The following is a 19,473-nucleotide window of genomic DNA, read 5'->3' as shown; positions in this document are numbered from 1 at the left end:
AGCAGCCAAAAAAAAAAAAAAAAAAAAAAAACATCACAAACAATATCTGGTACTCCAAAGACAGCGATGCCTCAATCAAGCCTTAGCATACGCCTTGCTATACGCTTTATCTCCGCTGATGCAGCCTTCGACTATCGGCTACCGTTCTTTTTGTTCCCCATCTTGAGGCGCTCCTTGCAGTCTGGGCAGTACCATTTAGCTATTAGGCATTGTTAGCAGCGTCTTCCAATATGACGGAATAGCGCCTCTCGAAAGAGGGCATATTGGAACTTACTCTTCGAACTTGGCGCAACCTTGAGGCCCACACAAGCCAAATGGAACCATTCGCGAGCGCAGTCGTCGGAATCGCACGCGACCATTGCGCCATAACTGATGCTGTTACAATAGCAGTATGTGGCTTCATCCGCATCAACGTCGGCATCCTCATCACCCTCGTCGCCCTGCATGCTGCTATTTCCATCCTCATCTACGAGCTGAGCCAGAGCCTGCGCTCCTGTAACGCCCTTCTTTTGCTGCGTCTTTTTGCCATTGCCCGTTGGCTCTGCATTGCGCGTCGCCCGCGGCCTGGCAGCAGCCGCGTCTTGGAAACTTGGTAGAGCCGGGGTGGATGGCTTGCTTGCTCTTCCACTCTTGGTCGTGACCATGCCCGTGCTTTGCGGCGTAGGCTGAGTAGGCTCGCTCTTGCGATCCGTCTCGTCCACTCTGCTATTCCTGCGACTAGAGGACGTGGTGGTGATGACAGCGGGAATGGGGGTCGCCACAGGCTTATCGTCTACTTGCTCTGGCTCCTTTGGTGAAGGCTCAATTTTGACCGTCACCAAGGGTTCCTTGCCAAGTTCAGAGTCATGGTTGGGGCGTGACCAATTTGCAGCCGGTGTGATTTCGGGCGTGTTGGGGATATTCCCATTTGTCTTCTTGGCCGCCGAAGAGGGGGGCCTGGCCTTGCTGGCTTCTGAGTTTGACTGTATGGAATTCTGTCGCGCGCGAGACGTTGTCGGTCGAGGTGCGGGCGTGGGTGCCGGTGCCGGTACGGGTGATGGGCGGCTCGTTGGCACCTTTGTCTCTGGTAAAACTCCAAGGACAGGAGACGACGCAGCTGAGGGGGACATGGTGGCCGATAGGGCGTTCCTGGAAAGGCACAAAGCAGTCAGCATCATAGTCTAGGCCAAAGGGCGAATAGATACAACGGGTGAGAATAGACAATGGCATACTTCTTCTTGGATTGGCCGCTGCTCGTGGGCAGAGCCTTGCGTTTCTTCGGCACCTCTGGAGCTGGAGTCTCTCGAGGGCTAGTGGTGGGCTTCGTCTTGGATGAGTTGTTCCCAAAGACGAGGCTCATAGCACGCTCCATTGGTGGTGCCTCTCCACCACTGGCGACGGCTTTCTCCTTGTCTTGACCCTTATCTTTTTCCTTTTCCTTTTCTTTTTCTTTATCCACTTTGCGCCTCTTCTGTGGGGGGTTGCCGTTGGAGGAAGCTCCAGTAGATATACCCAAGCCAATGTTGCTACTATCGGCTGTCTTTCGGACTTTGCTAGCGGCGGTTTTCTTGCTGCTGCCGTCCTTGTTTCGGCTATCATGATCATCGGCTTCCGAATCGAGGGCATGCACCTTTTGACTCTTCTTGGCTTGGACAGCCTGCTTTCTAGCGTCGCTGCGAGCGGCAGCCTGTTCTGCTAGGGCCTGTGCCGCGGCTGAAATGGCCGCTGCGCCATCGCGTCTGGATCTTTCAGCCGCCTGAGAAGGCTTGCCATTGCGATTCTCAGGGTAGGCCCAATGCGTGGTGCTTCCCCATTTCGCTTCGTCGCTGAACTCGTTCTCTAAATATGGCCATACATCTTCCACGCGAGCCAGCTGCCTCTGCAGTGCCTCGTTCGCCGTGGAAATGACATGATTCTTCTCCTCCAGCGACACGAGCATTTCCTGTATTTTAATCGCGGTCTGGCGGAACAGCTGGCGGCGATGGAGGTTGGAGGGGTCGAACACGCCGCCATTGGTATCCTCGGTCGAAATCACGGACTGGTGGTGCTGGTTGGACGCAATCCCGTTGGAACTTGCCAGAGCGTTCGTGGGTGCAGCCTTTAGCCCGGTCGTGCCAGAGGCGTCATTGCTCGTTAGCGCTTCGGGAACCGCGAAAGTCCTCGCGGAGGCGATAAGCTTGAAAAGCTGCTCTTGAGGAGCGAAGATCTTGGCGTCGACCTCCTTGAGCAGAGTAAAGTGTCGGACAAGCTCTTTGGGGAGGGCGGTAATGGTGTCGGCAAAGTGGGTGATGGCAGGGAAGATGTCAATGGGCTGGTCCCCAACTGGGCCGCCCAGCGAGTCTCTGGTTCCGGAGCGAGCAGCGGTCGCCGAGCTTCGAGGAGGATTCGTGCGCGTCTGGCGGACAGGCTGCGACCTCCGGTGCGACGGCGCTTCCACGACGGGAGCCTTGGCCGACTTCATTGCGAGGACGGGACAGGTGATTGCTGTGTGAATCTGGGTAGAGGGGCGAGAGCAGCTGGCGAACTTTTTTTTTTTCCCTTTGAGGGCGACGGAAGTGGCTAAAGAGGGAGAAACAGTAAAAAGACGCCTCTGATTGGGGACCGCCTAGGCCATCCTGCTCCGAATGCGAGGTCAGAGAGCCAGATCATGCGTGGGAGACGTGCAGATGGTGCGAAGGTGATGATCAAGCAGCAGAATCGTATCTCTGGGTTTGGGGAGCGAGGAGCACATCTGCCGCGAGATACGGGGGTACGTACCGCCCGATTCTGCCGTTCCTGGTGAGCTAGCGGCGCATGACACAGCGCGCACCGCACTGAAGAACAGCTGTCATTGGGCAGCCGGAAAAAGCTGGGCTCCGAGAGAGCTGTGGTTACAGGTATGGCGTCAGCTGAGCTGCAGACCATGGCGCGCACTTGATTGCCCGTACATATTGGGCCCTATTTATTGCTTCTGACTGTTGATCTAAGTATGGAGCTTGCTTGAAAGAGACAAAGGAACACAGTGGATGTAGATTGGACAAAGAAACAAGAAATGAAAAAAAGAAAAAGAGGGGATTATAGTCTAACACAGCAAATGCATGGCGAGAATCGAAGCGGCCTTCTACCATAACCAAAAAAAAAAAAAAAAAAAAAAAAAAAAGCGCCGGGTACTAATAATATGATATGATGTAATATGCCATGCCTCTCTACAAAACGAAACGGGGTATCGTCGCCATAATCACTCCATCATGCTTCGCGCCTTGTTAGTCCTCGCCTTGACCGAGGAGTTCTCTCTATCCGACTGCTTCTGTCTCCATTGCCACTCCAAGAGCACCCATATAAAGTCCTTTAGGTCGAAATCGGGCCATAGGCACTTGCGGAAGAAGATGTGCGTGTCTTGGTGGCACTGCCAGAGCATGAAGTCGCTGAGCCGCTCAACGCCGCTCGTCCTGACAAAAATGTCCAGAGGGGGGTCATCAGCAGTGTATATGTGTCTCTCGATGGTGTCTACTGTAATGCTGTCGGGGTTGGGCAGCGCCGTAGAGCCATACGACCCCGACCTGGTCAGCAATCGAGGCTCGGGAGAGTCCGGGGGCAAAGTAGTAGAAGAGGAATCGTTATCGTCGAACTCGACATCGTCAAGTGGCTCGTCTGGGATTGTGGGCAGTGGCTCACGTCCATCGAGTTGGTTGGACAATATCTTTTGCCTTATGCGCGATGGCGAGAAGGGGGTGTTCTTGGGCGGCGTCGGAGACAGAAACTCTTGCACGGTTGATCGGATGGCGGTTGTCATCTCTGCCCTCGAGGTATAGGGGAAGCAAATATTCAGGACAGCCCTAAGCCAGACTGTTAGCCGCCTTTGACTCAGTAGAGTACAGGATTTCGATACGTACTTCTTGTTGTGCTTGGTCCTTGCGACAGCCTTGTCCATTACTTCCAGAACGTCTTCGCGTATCAACTCACGCTGGCCCAGGATTCGGACGCAAGCTCCATAGCGGTCAAGGATGTCGCCGTAGGTTGTGAGCTGCTCCAGTTTAACCTTTGCAAGCTGCATTAGTCCTTCGACCTCGTATTTTGGCCGGTTGAAGTTCTCGATGCTGAACGCGTAGACAGTCACGACCTTGACGCCGCACTTGTAGCAGATTTCCATAATCTAGAAACAGCTGTGTTAGCCACGAGAGCAGGGGTAGGTAGGTGGGCAACGAACCCTAGCCAAGGCCTCGAAGCCACGGTGATGTCCTTCGACAGTCTCCATGCGACGACTTCTAGCGTAACGTCTGTTGCCGTCCATCTCGAAAGCAACGTGCTGAGGGATCGGCCCCTGCTTGAGGGCGCCGATGAGCAGCTCACGAAGCTGGTTGACAGCCCATTCTCCCGGTGGTGACTCGAGTATTAGCCTCCGCAAAAGTGAAACCGTGTCGGCCATGTCGAGAGACCAAGACAGAATGAAGAAAAGAAAGGCGTGTAAAGGATCGACGATGCTCTAAGAAAGTCGGCCGAGGGGGGCGCGAAATAGGTGCTCTTTTTTTTTCCTCTTTAATTAGACGATTAAAATGAGGGAGGACGGACGAGGAAAGAAAATGCTGCTGCAAGGGACGGCGAGAATTCAACAGCAAAGGGAGAGCTTCAGTGGAACATGATGGCTAGAATCAACAACAGGCACAGGCCGGAGGTTTTGGAGGCAGAAAACACACTGGACAAAGAATGGATTGGACAAAGGGCCGCGAAAATGCTGTGGCGAAGCTAGGTGGAAGCTCAACTGGCCACATTTGTTCAGCGCCGCTCTAGCGCAGGCTTTGGCGGGCTCGGAGATCTGGGACAGGGGCAAATCGACAGCAAATCCGAGGCGAGACATGGCCCCCTTGCTTGCTGGAAGCTGAAGCACATGATTGCGAAGTTGGACTAATTTTGATCATATGGATGTCTGATGTTCACACCAATAATTAAATATACTTTGTCCATACGGTTGGAGGTTCTGTGAAATTAGTTAGTATACGGAGTAGACTGCCATTAATTCACACTTGTGCCTCTGGCATGGACCTGTCCAGTATGATTTTTCACCACCCCCCGCCTATCGAGGCCAGCAGTAACAGTAACGGTACCCGACAAGAGCCCTACCATATACTCGTACGAGTAGCAGTAACGAGAACCCCTGGCCTCCAGCCTCAGTGGCTGACGGCGGTGCCTGACCCTGATCTCGCCAGTAGGAGCTTTACCTCCATACCACATTTGATCCATGGCTGCCCGTGTGTGTTACCTTATTGTATATTCCCGCCACATTCCAATCATTCCAAGAGAACAACGGCGCCTGGCCCTATTAAGTGCCGCTATTTTGATTAAATTTTTAGTGCTCCGTCGTGCTGATTCTTAGCTGGTCCGGTATTGTTAGTGCCTTGGCCACAGGCTATCAATAATCAGTTCCAAGGTCCATATCCGCCCTGTCTGTAGGTAGGCAAGGTAGGCCAGGTAGGATTCGGGTCCAAATTGCTCGCTGACTCGGCCCCAATCTAGAACCAGTACCCGTAAAAGTCCTGACGTCACTCATTCATCGCGGGCCAATTCAAACTTGCTTCTCCTCACGGCGACTTTTGTGCTCATATGGACGCCAATGGGCTTCGGCTAGGGCCCATATGCAAAGCAGACTGTTGGGCAAGAATATTTATGCAGAGATGCTGCGAGAGAGCTTGCTATCACCTGTCACAAGCTCCGCCATTGGCCCCAGCGCTGTATCCGTTCGGAAGGGCTTGCGGACGACGTCATGTTGACAGCGAGACATGAGCTTGTTGGGTGTCAAAACTGTCCATGGTTTATCGGCCATGTGGCATGGTTTTTATCGCTGAGAATAGATGAAATAGATGAAATCAAGGCACAGTCAGTTACACGGCTGGTACTGCACACAGCTTGGTTGCAGGGCACTCCATGCTTTATACTGCATGCCACCAAGTTCCCTTAGTAACCTAGTGGTAAAAATGGAACATATCGTCATCATCCACGGCCATTAGGCACCAACAGCTGCAGCGTGAACCGCCCGCGAGACGCCCGATAGGTGGTGCAACCACTATAATCTGTCCTGGTCTGTGTTCTTCTGCCCCTCCATCCTCCCGCCTGCCCCACGTTGGACTTGCGCCTCGTAAAACCAAGCTCTCCAGGTAGGAGAAAGTAGCTCATTGCTGATAGGCTATTGCTTGTCCGGTTGCCATTGAGCAGGACGCTTTATACAAGCTCCAGCTCCAGCTCAACTCCTCTTCTCTTTCTCTCTTCCCATCACGCAATCCCTCCGTGTTTCTCCTCTCCTGCATCACGTCCTCCGCTCTTGTCTGGGATATCCAGCATCACGATCCGGATCACCGCGGCTTCTAGCTAAGCTTGCCAGACAGTCCGCCTCTTTCACTCCACCGGCACAATGGTTGTTCACGATGGCCACGAGTACCTCACCGAGGAAGAGCGGCGATTGAAAGAGGACAGAGAGCGAACCAAGTACTGGAAGAAATGGGGGCCCTATGTTGCCGAGCGGCAATGGGCGACAGGTAGCCTCGGCTCTACTATGGAAGCCAAACAACGAGATTACATTACTAACGTTTGTAACAGTACGAGAGGACTACAGCGCCGATGGAGACGCCTGGAGCTGTACGTTGTCCCTTTATGTACTCGTTACCTTTGGAACCAGGTCTAATCTTCCCCTTACTTAGACTTCACGCACGATCACGCACGATCTCGAGCATTCAGATGGGGTGAAGACGGTATTGCCGGTGTCTCTGATACGCATGGATATCAAAACATTGCCTTTGCCTTCTGGAACGAGGAAGAGTATGCCATTCCGATTCTTAGACTTTCAATGCAGAACGTGGTCCTGATGTATGAACCAGTCCCTTTTTGAAGGAGCGTCTCTTTGGGCTTTCCAACCCTCAAGGAAATCACGGCGAGAGTGTCAAAGAAGCCCATTTCCATGTTGATAACACTCCTGTAAGCAACAACTTTCTCCGTGATGATGAATCGTGCTGACTTATCTGACTAGACTGTATGTCTCGACTCACCGCCGATCCCCCCATCTGATGCCGACACTAACATAATGCCAGCACTCTTATATGAAGTTCCTTTACAAATATCCCCAGAAGCCGTTTCCGTATGCCGATCTCATCAAGGAAAATGCTCGAAGAACTAGAAACGACAAAGAATACCAGCTTCTTGACACTGGAGTGTTTGACGACGATAGATACTGGGACATCTTCATTGAAACGGCCAAGGAGGCTGATGATCCAGATGAGCTCCTCTTCCGTGTCACCGCCTGGAACAGAGGCCCTGACCCTGCCCCTCTCCACATCATACCCCATGTATGGTTCCGAAACACCTGGACCTGGGGCAGAGAGCCTGAGGACAAGAAGCCATCGATTGTGGCCCATACCGAAGATTCGGCCAAAACAAAGCACTGGAAGCTTGGAGAGCGATACTTTCTTCTCTCTCCCTCTCCTGGAGTTGGTACTTCAGGAACGGATGTCCTGCCTCAGCTGATGTTTACTGAAAACGACACCAACACTGAGCTCCTCTATGAACAGAAGAATGAGCAGCCCTACGTCAAAGATGCCTTCCATAGGCACATTGTTGGTGGGGAAAAGGAAGCAATTAACCCTGCTCAAACAGGCACCAAATGCGCTGCTTGGTACAATTTCAACGAAGATGGCGGTGTCAACCCTGGTGAATGCGCCGGTATGTGACCCCCTCGCAGAGAGTGTGTATTTCATTTGTTTAGGACTGACAAACAATCACAGTTGTCCGCTTCCGATTCACAAAACGAGACGAGTCGTACCTTGATGAAGAAGAATTTGATGACATCATTGAAAAACGCAGAGAGGAGGCCGATGAGTTCTATTACAGAATCAGCCCCCTTCCACTAACTGATGACTTGCGCAACATCCAGAGGCAAGCCTTTTCGGGGATGATGTGGACAAAGCAACATTACTACTTTGTCTGGGACCAATGGGCAAAGGGAGATCCCGGTACCCTTCCTCCACCTACGGATCGGATGGGAGTCCGAAACTCACAGTGGAAGCATATGCATTGTGACGATATCTTATCTATGCCTGACTCTTGGGAGTATCCATTCTTTGCTGCCTGGGACAGTGCCTTCCACTGTATCCCCTTGGCAATGATTGACCCCGACTTTGCAAAGAAGCAGCTTGATTTGTTCACGAGGGAGTGGTACTGCCATCCCAACGGACAATTGCCAGCGTAAACAACCCCTCCCAGCTCTCGTCTCTGAAATATGGGCAATCAATCATGTCAATAACCCCTGATGCTGACCACTGCCAACAGATATGAATGGAACTTTGGTGATGTCAATCCTCCAGTCCATGCCTGGGCTACTTTCAGAACCTTCAAGATTGAAAGAAAGTTGTACGGACGTCAGGATCTTGATTTCCTTGAGCGGGTTTTCCAAAAGCTCCTGCTCAACTTCACCTGGTGGGTAAATCGAAAAGACGCCGATGGCAAGAACATCTTTGAAGGCGGTTTCTTGGGACTCGATAATATCGGTCTGTTCAACCGTTCTGAGCCGCTGCCCACTGGCGGTGTGCTTGAACAGGCTGACAGCACTGGATGGATGGCGTTTTATTGTTTATCCATGCTCAACATTGCTCTTGAGCTTGCCAAGCATCGCCGAATCTATGAAGACATTGCATCCAAGTTCTTCGAGCACTTCATCTTCATCAGCGATGCCATGACCTTCCGTACCGGGCAGAAAGATGAACAGTCTCTTTGGAATGAAGAGGATGGCTTCTATTATGATGCGATTTCCTGGGGTGGCCCCTGGCTTCAACAACTACCCGTGAGGTCATTGGTCGGCCTCATCCCTCTTTATGCCACCGCAACTCTTGAACCTGAGCTTATTAACAAGTTGCCCTCATTTAAGAAGAGAGTCGACTGGTTTATTCAGAACCGTTGCGACTTGGCAGAGAGGAATATGGCTAGCATCAGGAAGAGAGGAAAAGGCGACCGTATCCTCTTGTCAATCGTCAGCAAAGAGCGCTTGGAGAAGATTTTGAAAAGGATGTTGGATGAGGACGAATTTTTCAGCGACCATGGTATCCGCTCGCTGTCCAAGTATCACAAAGAGAACCCCTTCTCCATGGAAGTAAAGGACCAAGAGTTCACAGTTGGCTATGTTCCAGGAGACTCCGACACCGGGCTTTTTGGCGGTAACAGCAACTGGAGAGGACCAATTTGGCTCTGCGTCAACTTTTTGTTGATTGAATCGCTCCAGCGATTTTACCTCTTCTACGGGCCTGATTTCAAGGTTGAATGCCCCACTGGGAGCGGCATCAAAATGCATCTGGGCAAGGTCTCGGAAGAGATCCAGCACCGATTGCAGCATCTCTTTGCCCGAGATGACTATGGCAGGCGCAGTATCAACGCTGGAGATGATCGTCTTGACTATGACGAGCACTGGAAGGACTACCTCTGGTTCTATGAGTTCTTCGATGGCGATACTGGAAGAGGTCTCGGTGCCAGTCACCAGACCGGATGGACTGGTCTGATTGCTCGACTGATCCATGACACAGGGTAAGTTTAGAAGCTTTCTCGTCTTCCCTTTTTTCCCCTTCTTCTTGAAATTTTGTTGATGGAAAGCTAACCTGAATCAAACAAAGTGTCACCTGTCGTCTGCCGCAGACTCCCCGAACACCATCCGCCACCATGGCGCACTACTTTGACGATATATTCCAGAGACAAGTGGACCAGGGCGTTCCTCACCCTGGCGGTGCCAGGCGCCACGTCAGGCGTTCATCCACAGCTCGCTCCATCGCTGCTAGAAGCGACTTTGACTCATCCGTGAACGGAGTTGACGACGATGCGCGATCTGAGGCCAACTCGGTTCATCATGATGACCCTGAAAGGGCCAAGGAGAAGGAGGAAGCGGACAACCACATGCATCGGTACATTTCTGACCAGCTCTCAAGGTACAAGCAAGAAAACGGCGATGACAGCGCCGAAGGGGATGAGTATGAGACTCGGGCTCGGTAGTCGCCCTACTTTGGTCGCACGAGTACGTGGAGGGGGTTTAAAAAAAAAATAGGTGTGACTTAATCTATATTGTATTTAGAACTACAGTTTAAGGCAAGAAGGTCCGTTGGCATACGATTTTTGATGGATGCAATTGAGTTATGCCTTGGCAGCGCCTCTATTAGTTATGTTACTTGAAATTATATCAGCAGTTGAAAGACGAGTCAAGAGTGTGAATTCTAGACATTTTCTGCTCACAGAAATAGGTCACTTCACATAACGCCACCACATCAGCCAGTATACAGAAAAGCCATTTCTCCATTTTCTAGAAAAAAACTGCTTTCTATTTGCACATGCCGTTGCCACCAATCAACAGCATCTCCCCCCGTTTGGCAACTATTGCGCTCCTCCTCCCAGATGAAATATGGACGCATATAAACCACCCAAAAAATACCTCCTGGCATCACTCTCGTCCCAAGCTCAAAAAAACTCTATACATGTTTGGTGGAGCTTTGTTGATAAAATTTGAGCCTTTTTTTGGTGTTTATAAAACTCAGCCCTTTAGTTGGATAAGAAAGGTTCAACAAAGGGGATTCTTGTTTTGATATTTTTTTACATAATAATTACAGGTTGTCAGTCAGGAGCTTGTTCATCTTGCTGATGCGGGCGGAGACGCTGAGGTCGATGGTTCGGTCGCCGACCTCGACAATGAGTCCACCAACAATCTCGGGGTTGACCTATAACATTGGTGTGTGAGCTGATGTTCTCGGTATTGAAAGATGGGAGCCGATGCTCTCTCAACAGATATATGGAGTGGGAACAAGGATTTAAACGTACAGTGTTGGTGACCTTGAGCTTCTGGCCTTGGCCGACGTAGGAGGACTTGGCAACGGCAGTCTCCAGGCGAGACAGAGTCTTGGAGTCAAGAGCCTATATAGATTCATATTAGGACCAAATTCAAGCTTCAAGAGAGTGGCCTGCCGGCATTGCCGTGTGGCTGCCATGTCGATGTTTGATTCAAGGAATTCAATTCCAAAGTAGACGCACCTGAGCGCTGGTAACGGTCATCTCAACCTCGCCACGAGCAGCAGAGATGATCTGGCCAAACTTCTCAGTAACACCCTTCAGGAGGCCCAGACGGTTGTTCTCGGCGAGGGTCTCGAGGAAGTTCTTGAGGGTGGCGCCGCTGGCACCGGCCTGCTTGACGAGCTCGGCAACAATCGCAGACTTGTCGGCGGGGGTCAGGGTGGGAGCAGCGAGGATTCCGGAGAGCTTGGCGTCCTTCTCGAGGATGCCGCCCAGCTTGGCGAGTTCTTTGGCGGTGGCATCGAGGGTGGAAGTCTTGGAGGCCGCGGTGTACTAAATTGACGCAAGGATTAGCATCTCGTGGTGGTGGCACCAATTCCTCGACGCCCAACGCCGCGCCGCTCGGGAAAAGTACGCAATTGGCGGCTTTGGCATTCGGAGCATCGAGAAACACCGTCTTCTCCCGGAGAGGCGTACCAGAGCAGTGGCATAGGTGCCATCGAGACCGAAGACGGCAATGGGAGCCTTGGGCTCGCTGGCGGCAGCAGCAGCAAAGGTCCGGACCGGAGCAACGCTGAGAGCGGCGGCACGCTGAGGGGCAGCGGCCCTGAGGGAGCGGAAGACTTGTCGCGACAGCATGGCGGCCGTGGGGGATTGGATGGCGTCGAAGGTGGTGAGAGACCGGCTTTCGTAGAGATCGCTTTTCGAGGTTGAGGTTCTCTTCGGCCGGCAATTTTGGATGTGGATGCCTTGCCGAGCGGGTGAGGCACCAACTTTTCTGCTTACATAATGTCGCCTTGTTGAACACAATACCAGGCTCTGTTGATAAGTAGAAGCACGGTTAAGATTTAAATCTTTTAATGTTTATCATGCAGCTCGTCTCATTATTCTCTTTTCATGATGTATGAATCTACTCAATGATTTATAAATCAAAGTGTCCAAACCGCACATCTTCCGGCCGCATAGTAATTGCCCTTGCCCGTGCCCTTTACCCGGCTCTGCCCGATAGACCTAGCACAATCAATCCTGGTGCTAATTCCCAATTCTACGATATCCTAACGCCTTGCCTTGCTCCCTATTAAGCAATACTGCAATTTCGCACAGAGATTGACCAAACAGAAACACAAAAAAAAGATGAAATGAAGGGTGAAGCAGCTCTCGATCAATCACTCTTCATCATACTATCAACGAGGTCTCCGAGAGGACCCCAGTAGTCCCGCCCGCTTGCCAAGCTGTGCTCATCAATAAAAAGCACATACTGCTTGAAGCTGGTATTGAGATGGGGTTCCAGCCCCAGCTCCCGGATTACCGGATAGTGGTGGCAGTAGATGTGAGCGTACACACGGTACATTCGCTTGAAAATTTGACGAATGAGAGCCGGGAAGGACTTGGGGAAAGGAACACCTATCCATGTCGTAAGCAGTCAATATCGGGCAGCGAGCGTGGTACTCGAGACAGGCCACTTACCAATCTTGCTGGGCATGACGGATTCATTGTCGATGTTGGCTTGAACCCATGTCATCAGCTGTTCAATGTAGGCGGGTGCGGGCATCTTGGTCGGCCGCTTATAATTTTCGCTGTCTTGCCAGAGATATTCAAACCTGATTTCGTTAGATTCGCTTTCGAGAACTGTGACACTTGAGATGCGGATTTTGTTCTTACTCATCCGTGGCTTTCATCTCGGGACATGACTGCGGCGAGCAAAACTCGGTGATGGCACCGTAGAGGAGGTTGATCTGGTTGTAGAAATCCACCACTGGTGATGCCATGTTAGACCTTCGTTTTCGCCTGGCAAGATTCTGTGGACTACAAACTCACTGTTGACCGCCAACCACTCGTTCTCATCCTCACCCTCTGGCAGCTTGACACATTTTCTCAAACTGCCTCCTCCTAGGGTGGCTTCGGCATACTGCCTTAACTGGTAGCTGTTCACACCTCCCTTACCGGCGCGCGGGCGGAACTGATTCCTAGTCTTTTGGTTGCTGCTCAGAAATATTTCGCCATCAGCAAACACGGTATTCAAGACGGGCTTGAGCGGGGGATCTTCATAGATGGGCAATATGGGGTTGTCCAGTCGCTCTATCTTGGCGCGAGACCTTGGGCTGAGGTATTGAAACAGGGAGAAGGACATATTGACGGCGGCGACGAAAATGAACATACGAGTGAGGATTGACTGACACTGTCTGCAGGAACTGGGCCATGGCGAGGCGAGGGTCGGGGTTTTGGTCGCGATGTTCGGCAAGCTAAGATACAATACGGTGACCTGGCCTGCGTTCCATACCAACTGGTTAGCGGGGCAATGGATGGCATGTCAAGGATGAATGGAGGAAGAGAGCGTACGGAGCAAATGCTGGCAATCAAACGGAGCTGGCAGCTGGAGTCGCGGGCCGGGGGTGGATGCCCAGATGACGCGAGGATGAAATGCTGGTAGAATGTAAAATGCTAAACCGATGCCAGGCAGCGAGTCGGAGAGTCTGGCGATGTGCTGACAGGCTGTGCGGAAAGATATGTTGATAGACAGACGGATGCGGATAGAGAGATAGAGGGAGGCGGTGGTGTCGCATCAGGGCGGCTCTGCTGTGTTTACAGCTTTCCTGATTGGTATGGTTGCTGGGTAGGTGCACAATTTAGTACGGAGTACGTCAGAGGGGCTTCTGTGCGGCTGCTTTAGTGGTTGGGGAGTACCGGGTACCGCGACAGAGGGGCAGGTGCTGGATATTTGGCGGCGATTTGGCGGTGATTGGCGGATGATTCAGGTATCCAGGTACAGCTGCTGAACAGGACGGACATGATGTATACATGGTAAAGAGAGTGAGGCAGAGAATCTCGCACTACGGCGTTGGCGATGACTCAATGATAAGGCATTGTGTTGATAATTGTATGTTTATAGATAGTTACTTTATAGTTGCAATCGCTGCTGTTTTAATGTATTCTGCTTGATAGCTCTCAATGGCCAAGCGGATAATAACCAGTCTGCTTACTGTTATTGTCGTGTATACCTAACCGGGAGCATATAACAACACAACTTTTTGTATCATTAGATGATGCGGTCAATTTCCATAATCATATTCTCCTTATTGGGCTATGAAATCATTTACAATGGCATGTTGGATTTGCTGCCCATTCGTAGAGACTGGTGACCACATCTAGAGAGCCGAATCGATATTCAAACGCTCTTATTGATACTAGCTGAGGAGTACCCAACAGAGAGGCTAATACTACTCCGTCCGTGCCTCTACATGCAAGTATGAAAGCTATTACACCTTAAGCTTCAAATGATATTTTCACGTGGCAGTACTGATCCCAACGGAACACGACTACCTGGTACCTTACCCGTTACTAGCTCATACAAACAAATACTATTTGATGTCGCAGGATATGCACCAGTCAAGCCCCCCCGGACGTGGCTGTGGAGAATGGCTGCAAGACAGACCGCTCTGTCACTGTGGGCTCTCTCCCATTATGGACTGCCGACTGGAGAAGACGAGTCGAAACAAGAAAGAAAAGCGAGACTTACGGGTTGTTGAAGAATGGGCTAATACATATAGAGCGAGCACATGCATATATACATCAGATAGGCAGGCAGGCGGATGAGAGAAAGCTGTACTGTCGAGCTGAGTGAGCGGACCTGCATATCACGATGCGATGCAATGCCGGGGCAACTCACCGCCCTCAAGCCCTCAAGCCCAGAGAATAAGCATCAGCCTCGATCGGTTCCTGGCCAATTGACGCCGTCTTCTATTCTCGGGGCGGCTAATGACAGCGATTGCGTGTGTTCCTGCGGCTCGACCGGGTTTCTCGTGTTCGCGGTGCATCCAGATCGCCTGTTGCCGGGCCAACGCGCCACGCAAGCGATTTGTTTGGCTCTGGCTCGCCTTGCACAGCTGCAACGGGTCCCACAGTGAGCATAGCATACCAGGCCCAGCGACGCATGTCCCCATTCCCGCCATTTAATCTTTATGCAGCTCGGCTCAGCTCAGTTCCTCAACCGCATCCAACTTCTTCACGACCTCTTCGCCGAGTGTCGTTGTTTTTGTTTTCTCCCACCAACGGACCAGGTCGCGGCGCAGCTTCAACCGGAATCCAGCCAATGCGCATGGTCGTGTCTCGACACCGCTCCTTGTCGGCTTTGGCTTGAAGATTGGTCGTGCAAGCCGTCTGGCTTGTCCCGCGTCTAGCAGCATTCCAAAAGCTTAAAACTAAAACACACGGCATTCCGCTGCATTACAATGGACCGCCGTCCGCCTCCCGGCTATAGCTTGCCGCCGTACGACGACGAGCTCGATTCGCCCACCTCGCCCACCCATGGAGCTGCCGCCGTCAGATTGTTGACATCCGTGGAGGAGTCCGTAGACAGAGACAGAGACAGAGACAGACCGTACGTAACACCATCGTCGCCAGTGGCAACACCAGCATTCCTAAATATGTCGTCCTCGTCCATATCCATATCGACAGCGTCTTTGCAACCCAAGGACGCATCGAAACACCAAGGATCCAACCCCGAGACGTCCACCATGGCTTTCGACGAGTGTCCAGCAGCCGCATCGAGCTTGGAGACCAAGCAAGAGCCGGAAATGCAAGCAGCAACCGCGGCGGATGATCCTCCTCCTTCCCCTTCAGTTCACCACCCCCTCCCCTTTCTTGACGTTAATGTCCCCCCTCCCCTCTACATCAAACAGGTTCGCAAGAACAACACTGCAAAGTTGCACAGTCCAAAGAGTTCAGTGCTCAATGACTCCCCAAATCTCGCCGAGGCTCTGCCAACTATCCCGGAGGGACCAAGTGAACGCTCCCGGCGAAGAAGAGGGAGCCTATCAGCATCGGATCAACAACCAGCAGAACCAGCTGCCCAGCCGGCCGTGGTCGATGTTCCCGTAGCGGAACCAGTTGTGAAAAAAAATAGGCCTACAGTTAGATGGAAGATCAAAAGCTCACACGATAGGCCCATTAGTATGCGATCGCCCCGCCCTCAATATACTCCCAGTGTCGCATCCTCACACACTCGGACGGGGTCTATTCTGGACGATGCTCCTAGGATTCCGCCGCCAGATGCGTCTTACATGTCCTACGACACCAGGGACCCTTCTCATAGGCCGTGGTCGCCAGCCTCTAGACTGACGGATTACTCTCGCCCTCCCGCGTCTCATGCTTCGTACGAACCCTCGGACATCAACGGCAGCCCCAGACCAGGAACTCCGTCATCAAGATACGGCGGCAGTCCGCGGCGCCCTCTCCCACCAGCGCCTCGCTTTGGCAACGCATCGCGGAACTCACAGTTTACCGACGATGTGACCGTCTCCATTCCCCTGAACCATCGCGAAGATGATGAGGACATCTTTGGTCCTGAGTCAGACCTCAGCGAATCTCGCCGTTATGACGACTACGAGCACGAGCGGTATGACCATTATGACGAGGATGAGCGCCCTTATCCCGATGAACGTGACTCGTACCACTCAGGATCCCAGGAGACATTGAGCGAGGAACATGAGTACTACGACAAGTACGAGCACTATGGACCTGCGCCCGATGGAGCGCAAGAGAGGCGTGGTGTCCGCGCTCCGCAAATGTCCAAAAAGGAAGTCCCGCTCATCAACGGTGAGCTGGTCTTGGAGTGCAAGATCCCAACCATTCTCTACAGTTTTCTCCCCCGACGAGACGAGGTCGAGTTCACTCACATGAGATACACGGCTGTGACGTGCGACCCTGATGACTTTGTCGACAGGGGGTATAAGCTCCGACAGAGTATTGGTAGGACGACTCGAGAGACGGAGCTCTTCATTTGCATCACCATGTACAACGAAGACGAGATCCTCTTCACCAGAACAATGTATGCCGTCATGAAGAACATCTCCCATTTCTGCTCTCGATCGCGATCCCGTACCTGGGGTGAAAATGGCTGGCAAAAAGTCGTTGTTTGCATCATCTCAGATGGCCGTGAGAAGATCCACCCACGCACACTCGACGCCCTGGCTGCCATGGGAGTATACCAGCATGGCATCGCCAAAAACTTTGTCAACAACAGAGCTGTGCAAGCTCACGTCTACGAGTACACAACACAAGTCTCGCTCGACTCGGACCTCAAGTTCAAGGGTGCTGAGAAGGGCATCGTACCATGCCAAATCATCTTCTGTCTCAAGGAGAAGAACTCGCGCAAACTCAACTCGCACCGTTGGTTCTTCAATGCATTTGGCAAGGCCCTGAACCCCAACATTTGCATTCTGCTCGATGTGGGAACTCGTCCCGGAGGCACTTCGTTGTACCATCTCTGGAAGGCCTTTGACTTTGATTCCAACGTTGCTGGAGCATGTGGTGAAATCAAGGCCATGAAGGGTAAATACGGATCATACTTGTTGAACCCTCTGGTTGCGTCCCAGAACTTCGAATACAAGATGTCCAATATCTTGGACAAGCCCCTCGAATCTGTTTTTGGTTACATCACGGTGCTGCCTGGTGCCCTCAGTGCCTACCGTTATCATGCGTTGCAAAACGATGAGACTGGCCATGGACCGTTGAGCCAGTATTTCAAGGGTGAAACGCTTCATGGTCAGCATGCGGATGTGTTTACAGCCAACATGTACCTGGCCGAAGATCGTATCCTTTGTTGGGAGCTCGTGGCCAAGAGAGGCGAGAGATGGGTGTTGAAATATGTGAAGGGCTGTCATGGAGAAACGGATGTTCCTGGTAAGTTTCATCTTCATCATCTTCTCCTTTGTTGGTTCTTCGACTGCACCAAACCGTGACACAATGAAACCAAACTAACATAAAATTCTGCAGACTCAGTTCCCGAGTTCATCTCTCAACGAAGACGATGGCTGAATGGTGCCTTCTTTGCCGCTGTCTACTCCCTTGTCCAAATGCGACAGATTTTACAGACAGACCATACTCTTGCTCGCAAAATTCTCTTGTACATTGAGTTTGTCTATCAGTTTGTCCAGTTGCTCTTCACGTACTTCTCTCTCGCAAACTTCTATCTGGCCTTTTACTTCGTTGCTGGTGGTCTAGCGGACAAACGAGTCGATCCATTTGGGCACGGCATTGGTAACATCATATTCATTATCCTGAGATACACATGTATCTTGCTTATCGCTATCCAATTCATCTTGTCGCTTGGAAACCGTCCACAGGGTGCAAGAAGACTCTATCTCGGCAGTATGATTATCTACAGTATCATCATGGTTTATACGACTTTCGCCATCTTCTACATTGTCGTGAGGCAGTTCACGGACAAGGACAGTGGTGTCTCGTTTACACTCGGAAACAACGTGTTTACGAATCTGATTGTCTCTATGACTTCGACGATTGGTCTGTACTTTGCCATGTCGTTCTTATACCTCGATCCTTGGCACATGTTTACCTCTGCCGGTCAATATTTCCTTCTTCTGCCGAGCTATATCTGCACTCTGCAAGTCTACGCCTTCTGCAACACCCACGACGTCACTTGGGGTACCAAGGGTGACAATGTTATGAAGACGGACCTGGGAGGCGCTGTCGGCAAGGGTGAAACTGTCGAGCTTGAAATGCCCAGCGAGCAGCTTGATATTGATAGCGGATACGACGAGGCTCTGCGCAATCTGCGTGACCGTGTCGGAGTTCCCGAGAAGCCCCCGAGCGAGTCTCAGTTGCAGGAAGATTACTACAAGAGCGTGCGAACCTACATGGTTGTCTCGTGGATGGTGCTCAACGCCATCCTTGCCATGGCCGTGTCCGAGGTGTACAGCGACAAGGGCATTGGCGACAACTTTTACCTCCGCTTCTTGCTCTGGAGCGTGGCGGCTTTGGCAGTTTTCCGTGCCATCGGATCAACCACGTTTGCCGTCATCAACCTCATCCACCTGATTGTTGAAGGCAGGATTCGCATGACGCTCAAGTTGCCGAGCTGGGCTGGCGGCGTGGGCGAGAAGCTGAGCGAAACAATGAGCAGCGTGGGAAGCAGCATCACTAATACCCTTAGAACTTGATGTCGCTTCTCTTTTTTTCTTTCTTCTCTTTTTTCCCTAGACATGTATGGATTTCCTTGCTTGTTCACGGTTATGAGGTTATACTTCCCCCCTCTATGAAATGAGAGGCGGTAGGTAGGTAGGTTATCTGTCTGTTTCGTTGGCTTACTCTTCTTTCTTTATACCTCTGAGAGTGTTACGGTCGACGTATACAAACTGGGGGAATAGGATGGGTCTGTCTTTCTGGGGTGAGAGGGTCTTGGGATTGATTTGTTGCCCTCTTTTTATTATTGAAGAGAGGCACGAATGTTTGTTCATGTCGATAACTCTGTATGATGTATGTCTTTTGTCTATAATGAGGTTTGATGGCTACTTATATTCTTGATGATTGGTGATGCACTGCGGCATTACGGTACGCTTTAGATGAAATTGAGTGCGTAGGGGAATTGGGAATTGCGAAAAAGGCGGCAAATGAGAATGACGAATGAGGTTTTTCTTTTTTATGGTTTATTTCATAGCTGTGTAATGGAGATACGAGGCATTCATACACTTCCCGTCA

The 19,473-nt window shown here is 51.5% G+C and overlaps 7 protein-coding genes across 7 annotated transcripts; 3 read left to right on the top strand and 4 right to left on the bottom strand.

The window, feature by feature from the left end:
- Window positions 1–131: 131 nt before the first annotated feature.
- TRIVIDRAFT_11796 (uncharacterized protein) lies at window positions 132–2,440 on the bottom strand (the record flags this gene model as incomplete). Its single annotated transcript, XM_014094530.2, has 4 exons — window positions 132–199; window positions 275–1,128; window positions 1,212–1,384; window positions 1,439–2,440. 4 exons carry the CDS (start codon window positions 2,438–2,440, stop codon window positions 132–134), a joined length of 2,097 nt encoding a protein of 698 aa, XP_013950005.1.
- Window positions 2,441–3,196: 756 nt separating this feature from the next.
- On the bottom strand, window positions 3,197–4,384 carry TRIVIDRAFT_65319 (uncharacterized protein; the record flags this gene model as incomplete). Its single annotated transcript, XM_014094584.1, has 3 exons — window positions 3,197–3,815; window positions 3,852–4,111; window positions 4,166–4,384. The coding sequence occupies 3 exons, from the start codon at window positions 4,382–4,384 to the stop codon at window positions 3,197–3,199; spliced, it is 1,098 nt and encodes a 365-aa protein (XP_013950059.1).
- Window positions 4,385–6,094: 1,710 nt separating this feature from the next.
- TRIVIDRAFT_87658 (uncharacterized protein) lies at window positions 6,095–10,173 on the top strand (the record flags this gene model as incomplete). Its single annotated transcript, XM_014094583.1, has 8 exons — window positions 6,095–6,485; window positions 6,547–6,585; window positions 6,648–6,765; window positions 6,825–6,921; window positions 7,032–7,662; window positions 7,725–8,184; window positions 8,269–9,513; window positions 9,600–10,173. The coding sequence occupies 8 exons, from the start codon at window positions 6,362–6,364 to the stop codon at window positions 9,970–9,972; spliced, it is 3,087 nt and encodes a 1,028-aa protein (XP_013950058.1).
- Window positions 10,174–10,183: 10 nt separating this feature from the next.
- Window positions 10,184–11,677, bottom strand: TRIVIDRAFT_87660 (uncharacterized protein; the record flags this gene model as incomplete). Its single annotated transcript, XM_014094582.1, has 4 exons — window positions 10,184–10,688; window positions 10,789–10,881; window positions 10,999–11,310; window positions 11,455–11,677. 4 exons carry the CDS (start codon window positions 11,614–11,616, stop codon window positions 10,575–10,577), a joined length of 681 nt encoding a protein of 226 aa, XP_013950057.1.
- Window positions 11,678–12,139: 462 nt separating this feature from the next.
- On the bottom strand, window positions 12,140–13,108 carry TRIVIDRAFT_40236 (uncharacterized protein; the record flags this gene model as incomplete). The annotated part of the gene is made up of 4 exons (XM_014094581.1): window positions 12,140–12,381; window positions 12,445–12,578; window positions 12,640–12,733; window positions 12,796–13,108. 4 exons carry the CDS (start codon window positions 13,106–13,108, stop codon window positions 12,140–12,142), a joined length of 783 nt encoding a protein of 260 aa, XP_013950056.1.
- A 2,098-nt stretch (window positions 13,109–15,206) lies between these two features.
- Window positions 15,207–15,758, top strand: TRIVIDRAFT_40032 (uncharacterized protein; the record flags this gene model as incomplete). Its single annotated transcript, XM_014094580.1, has 1 exon — window positions 15,207–15,758. A coding segment is annotated over one exon (552 nt), but the record flags the coding sequence as incomplete, so codon positions are not given.
- Window positions 15,759–15,929: 171 nt separating this feature from the next.
- On the top strand, window positions 15,930–18,935 carry TRIVIDRAFT_39617 (glycosyltransferase family 2 protein; the record flags this gene model as incomplete). The annotated part of the gene is made up of 2 exons (XM_014094579.1): window positions 15,930–17,658; window positions 17,752–18,935. 2 exons carry the CDS (start codon window positions 15,930–15,932, stop codon window positions 18,933–18,935), a joined length of 2,913 nt encoding a protein of 970 aa, XP_013950054.1.
- Window positions 18,936–19,473: the final 538 nt, after the last annotated feature.

This window comes from Trichoderma virens (genome assembly GCF_000170995.1).
Source record: "Trichoderma virens Gv29-8 chromosome Unknown TRIVIscaffold_91, whole genome shotgun sequence".
Lineage (NCBI taxonomy): Eukaryota > Fungi > Ascomycota > Sordariomycetes > Hypocreales > Hypocreaceae > Trichoderma > Trichoderma virens.
This window is presented reverse-complemented; position numbering and strand designations above follow the sequence as displayed.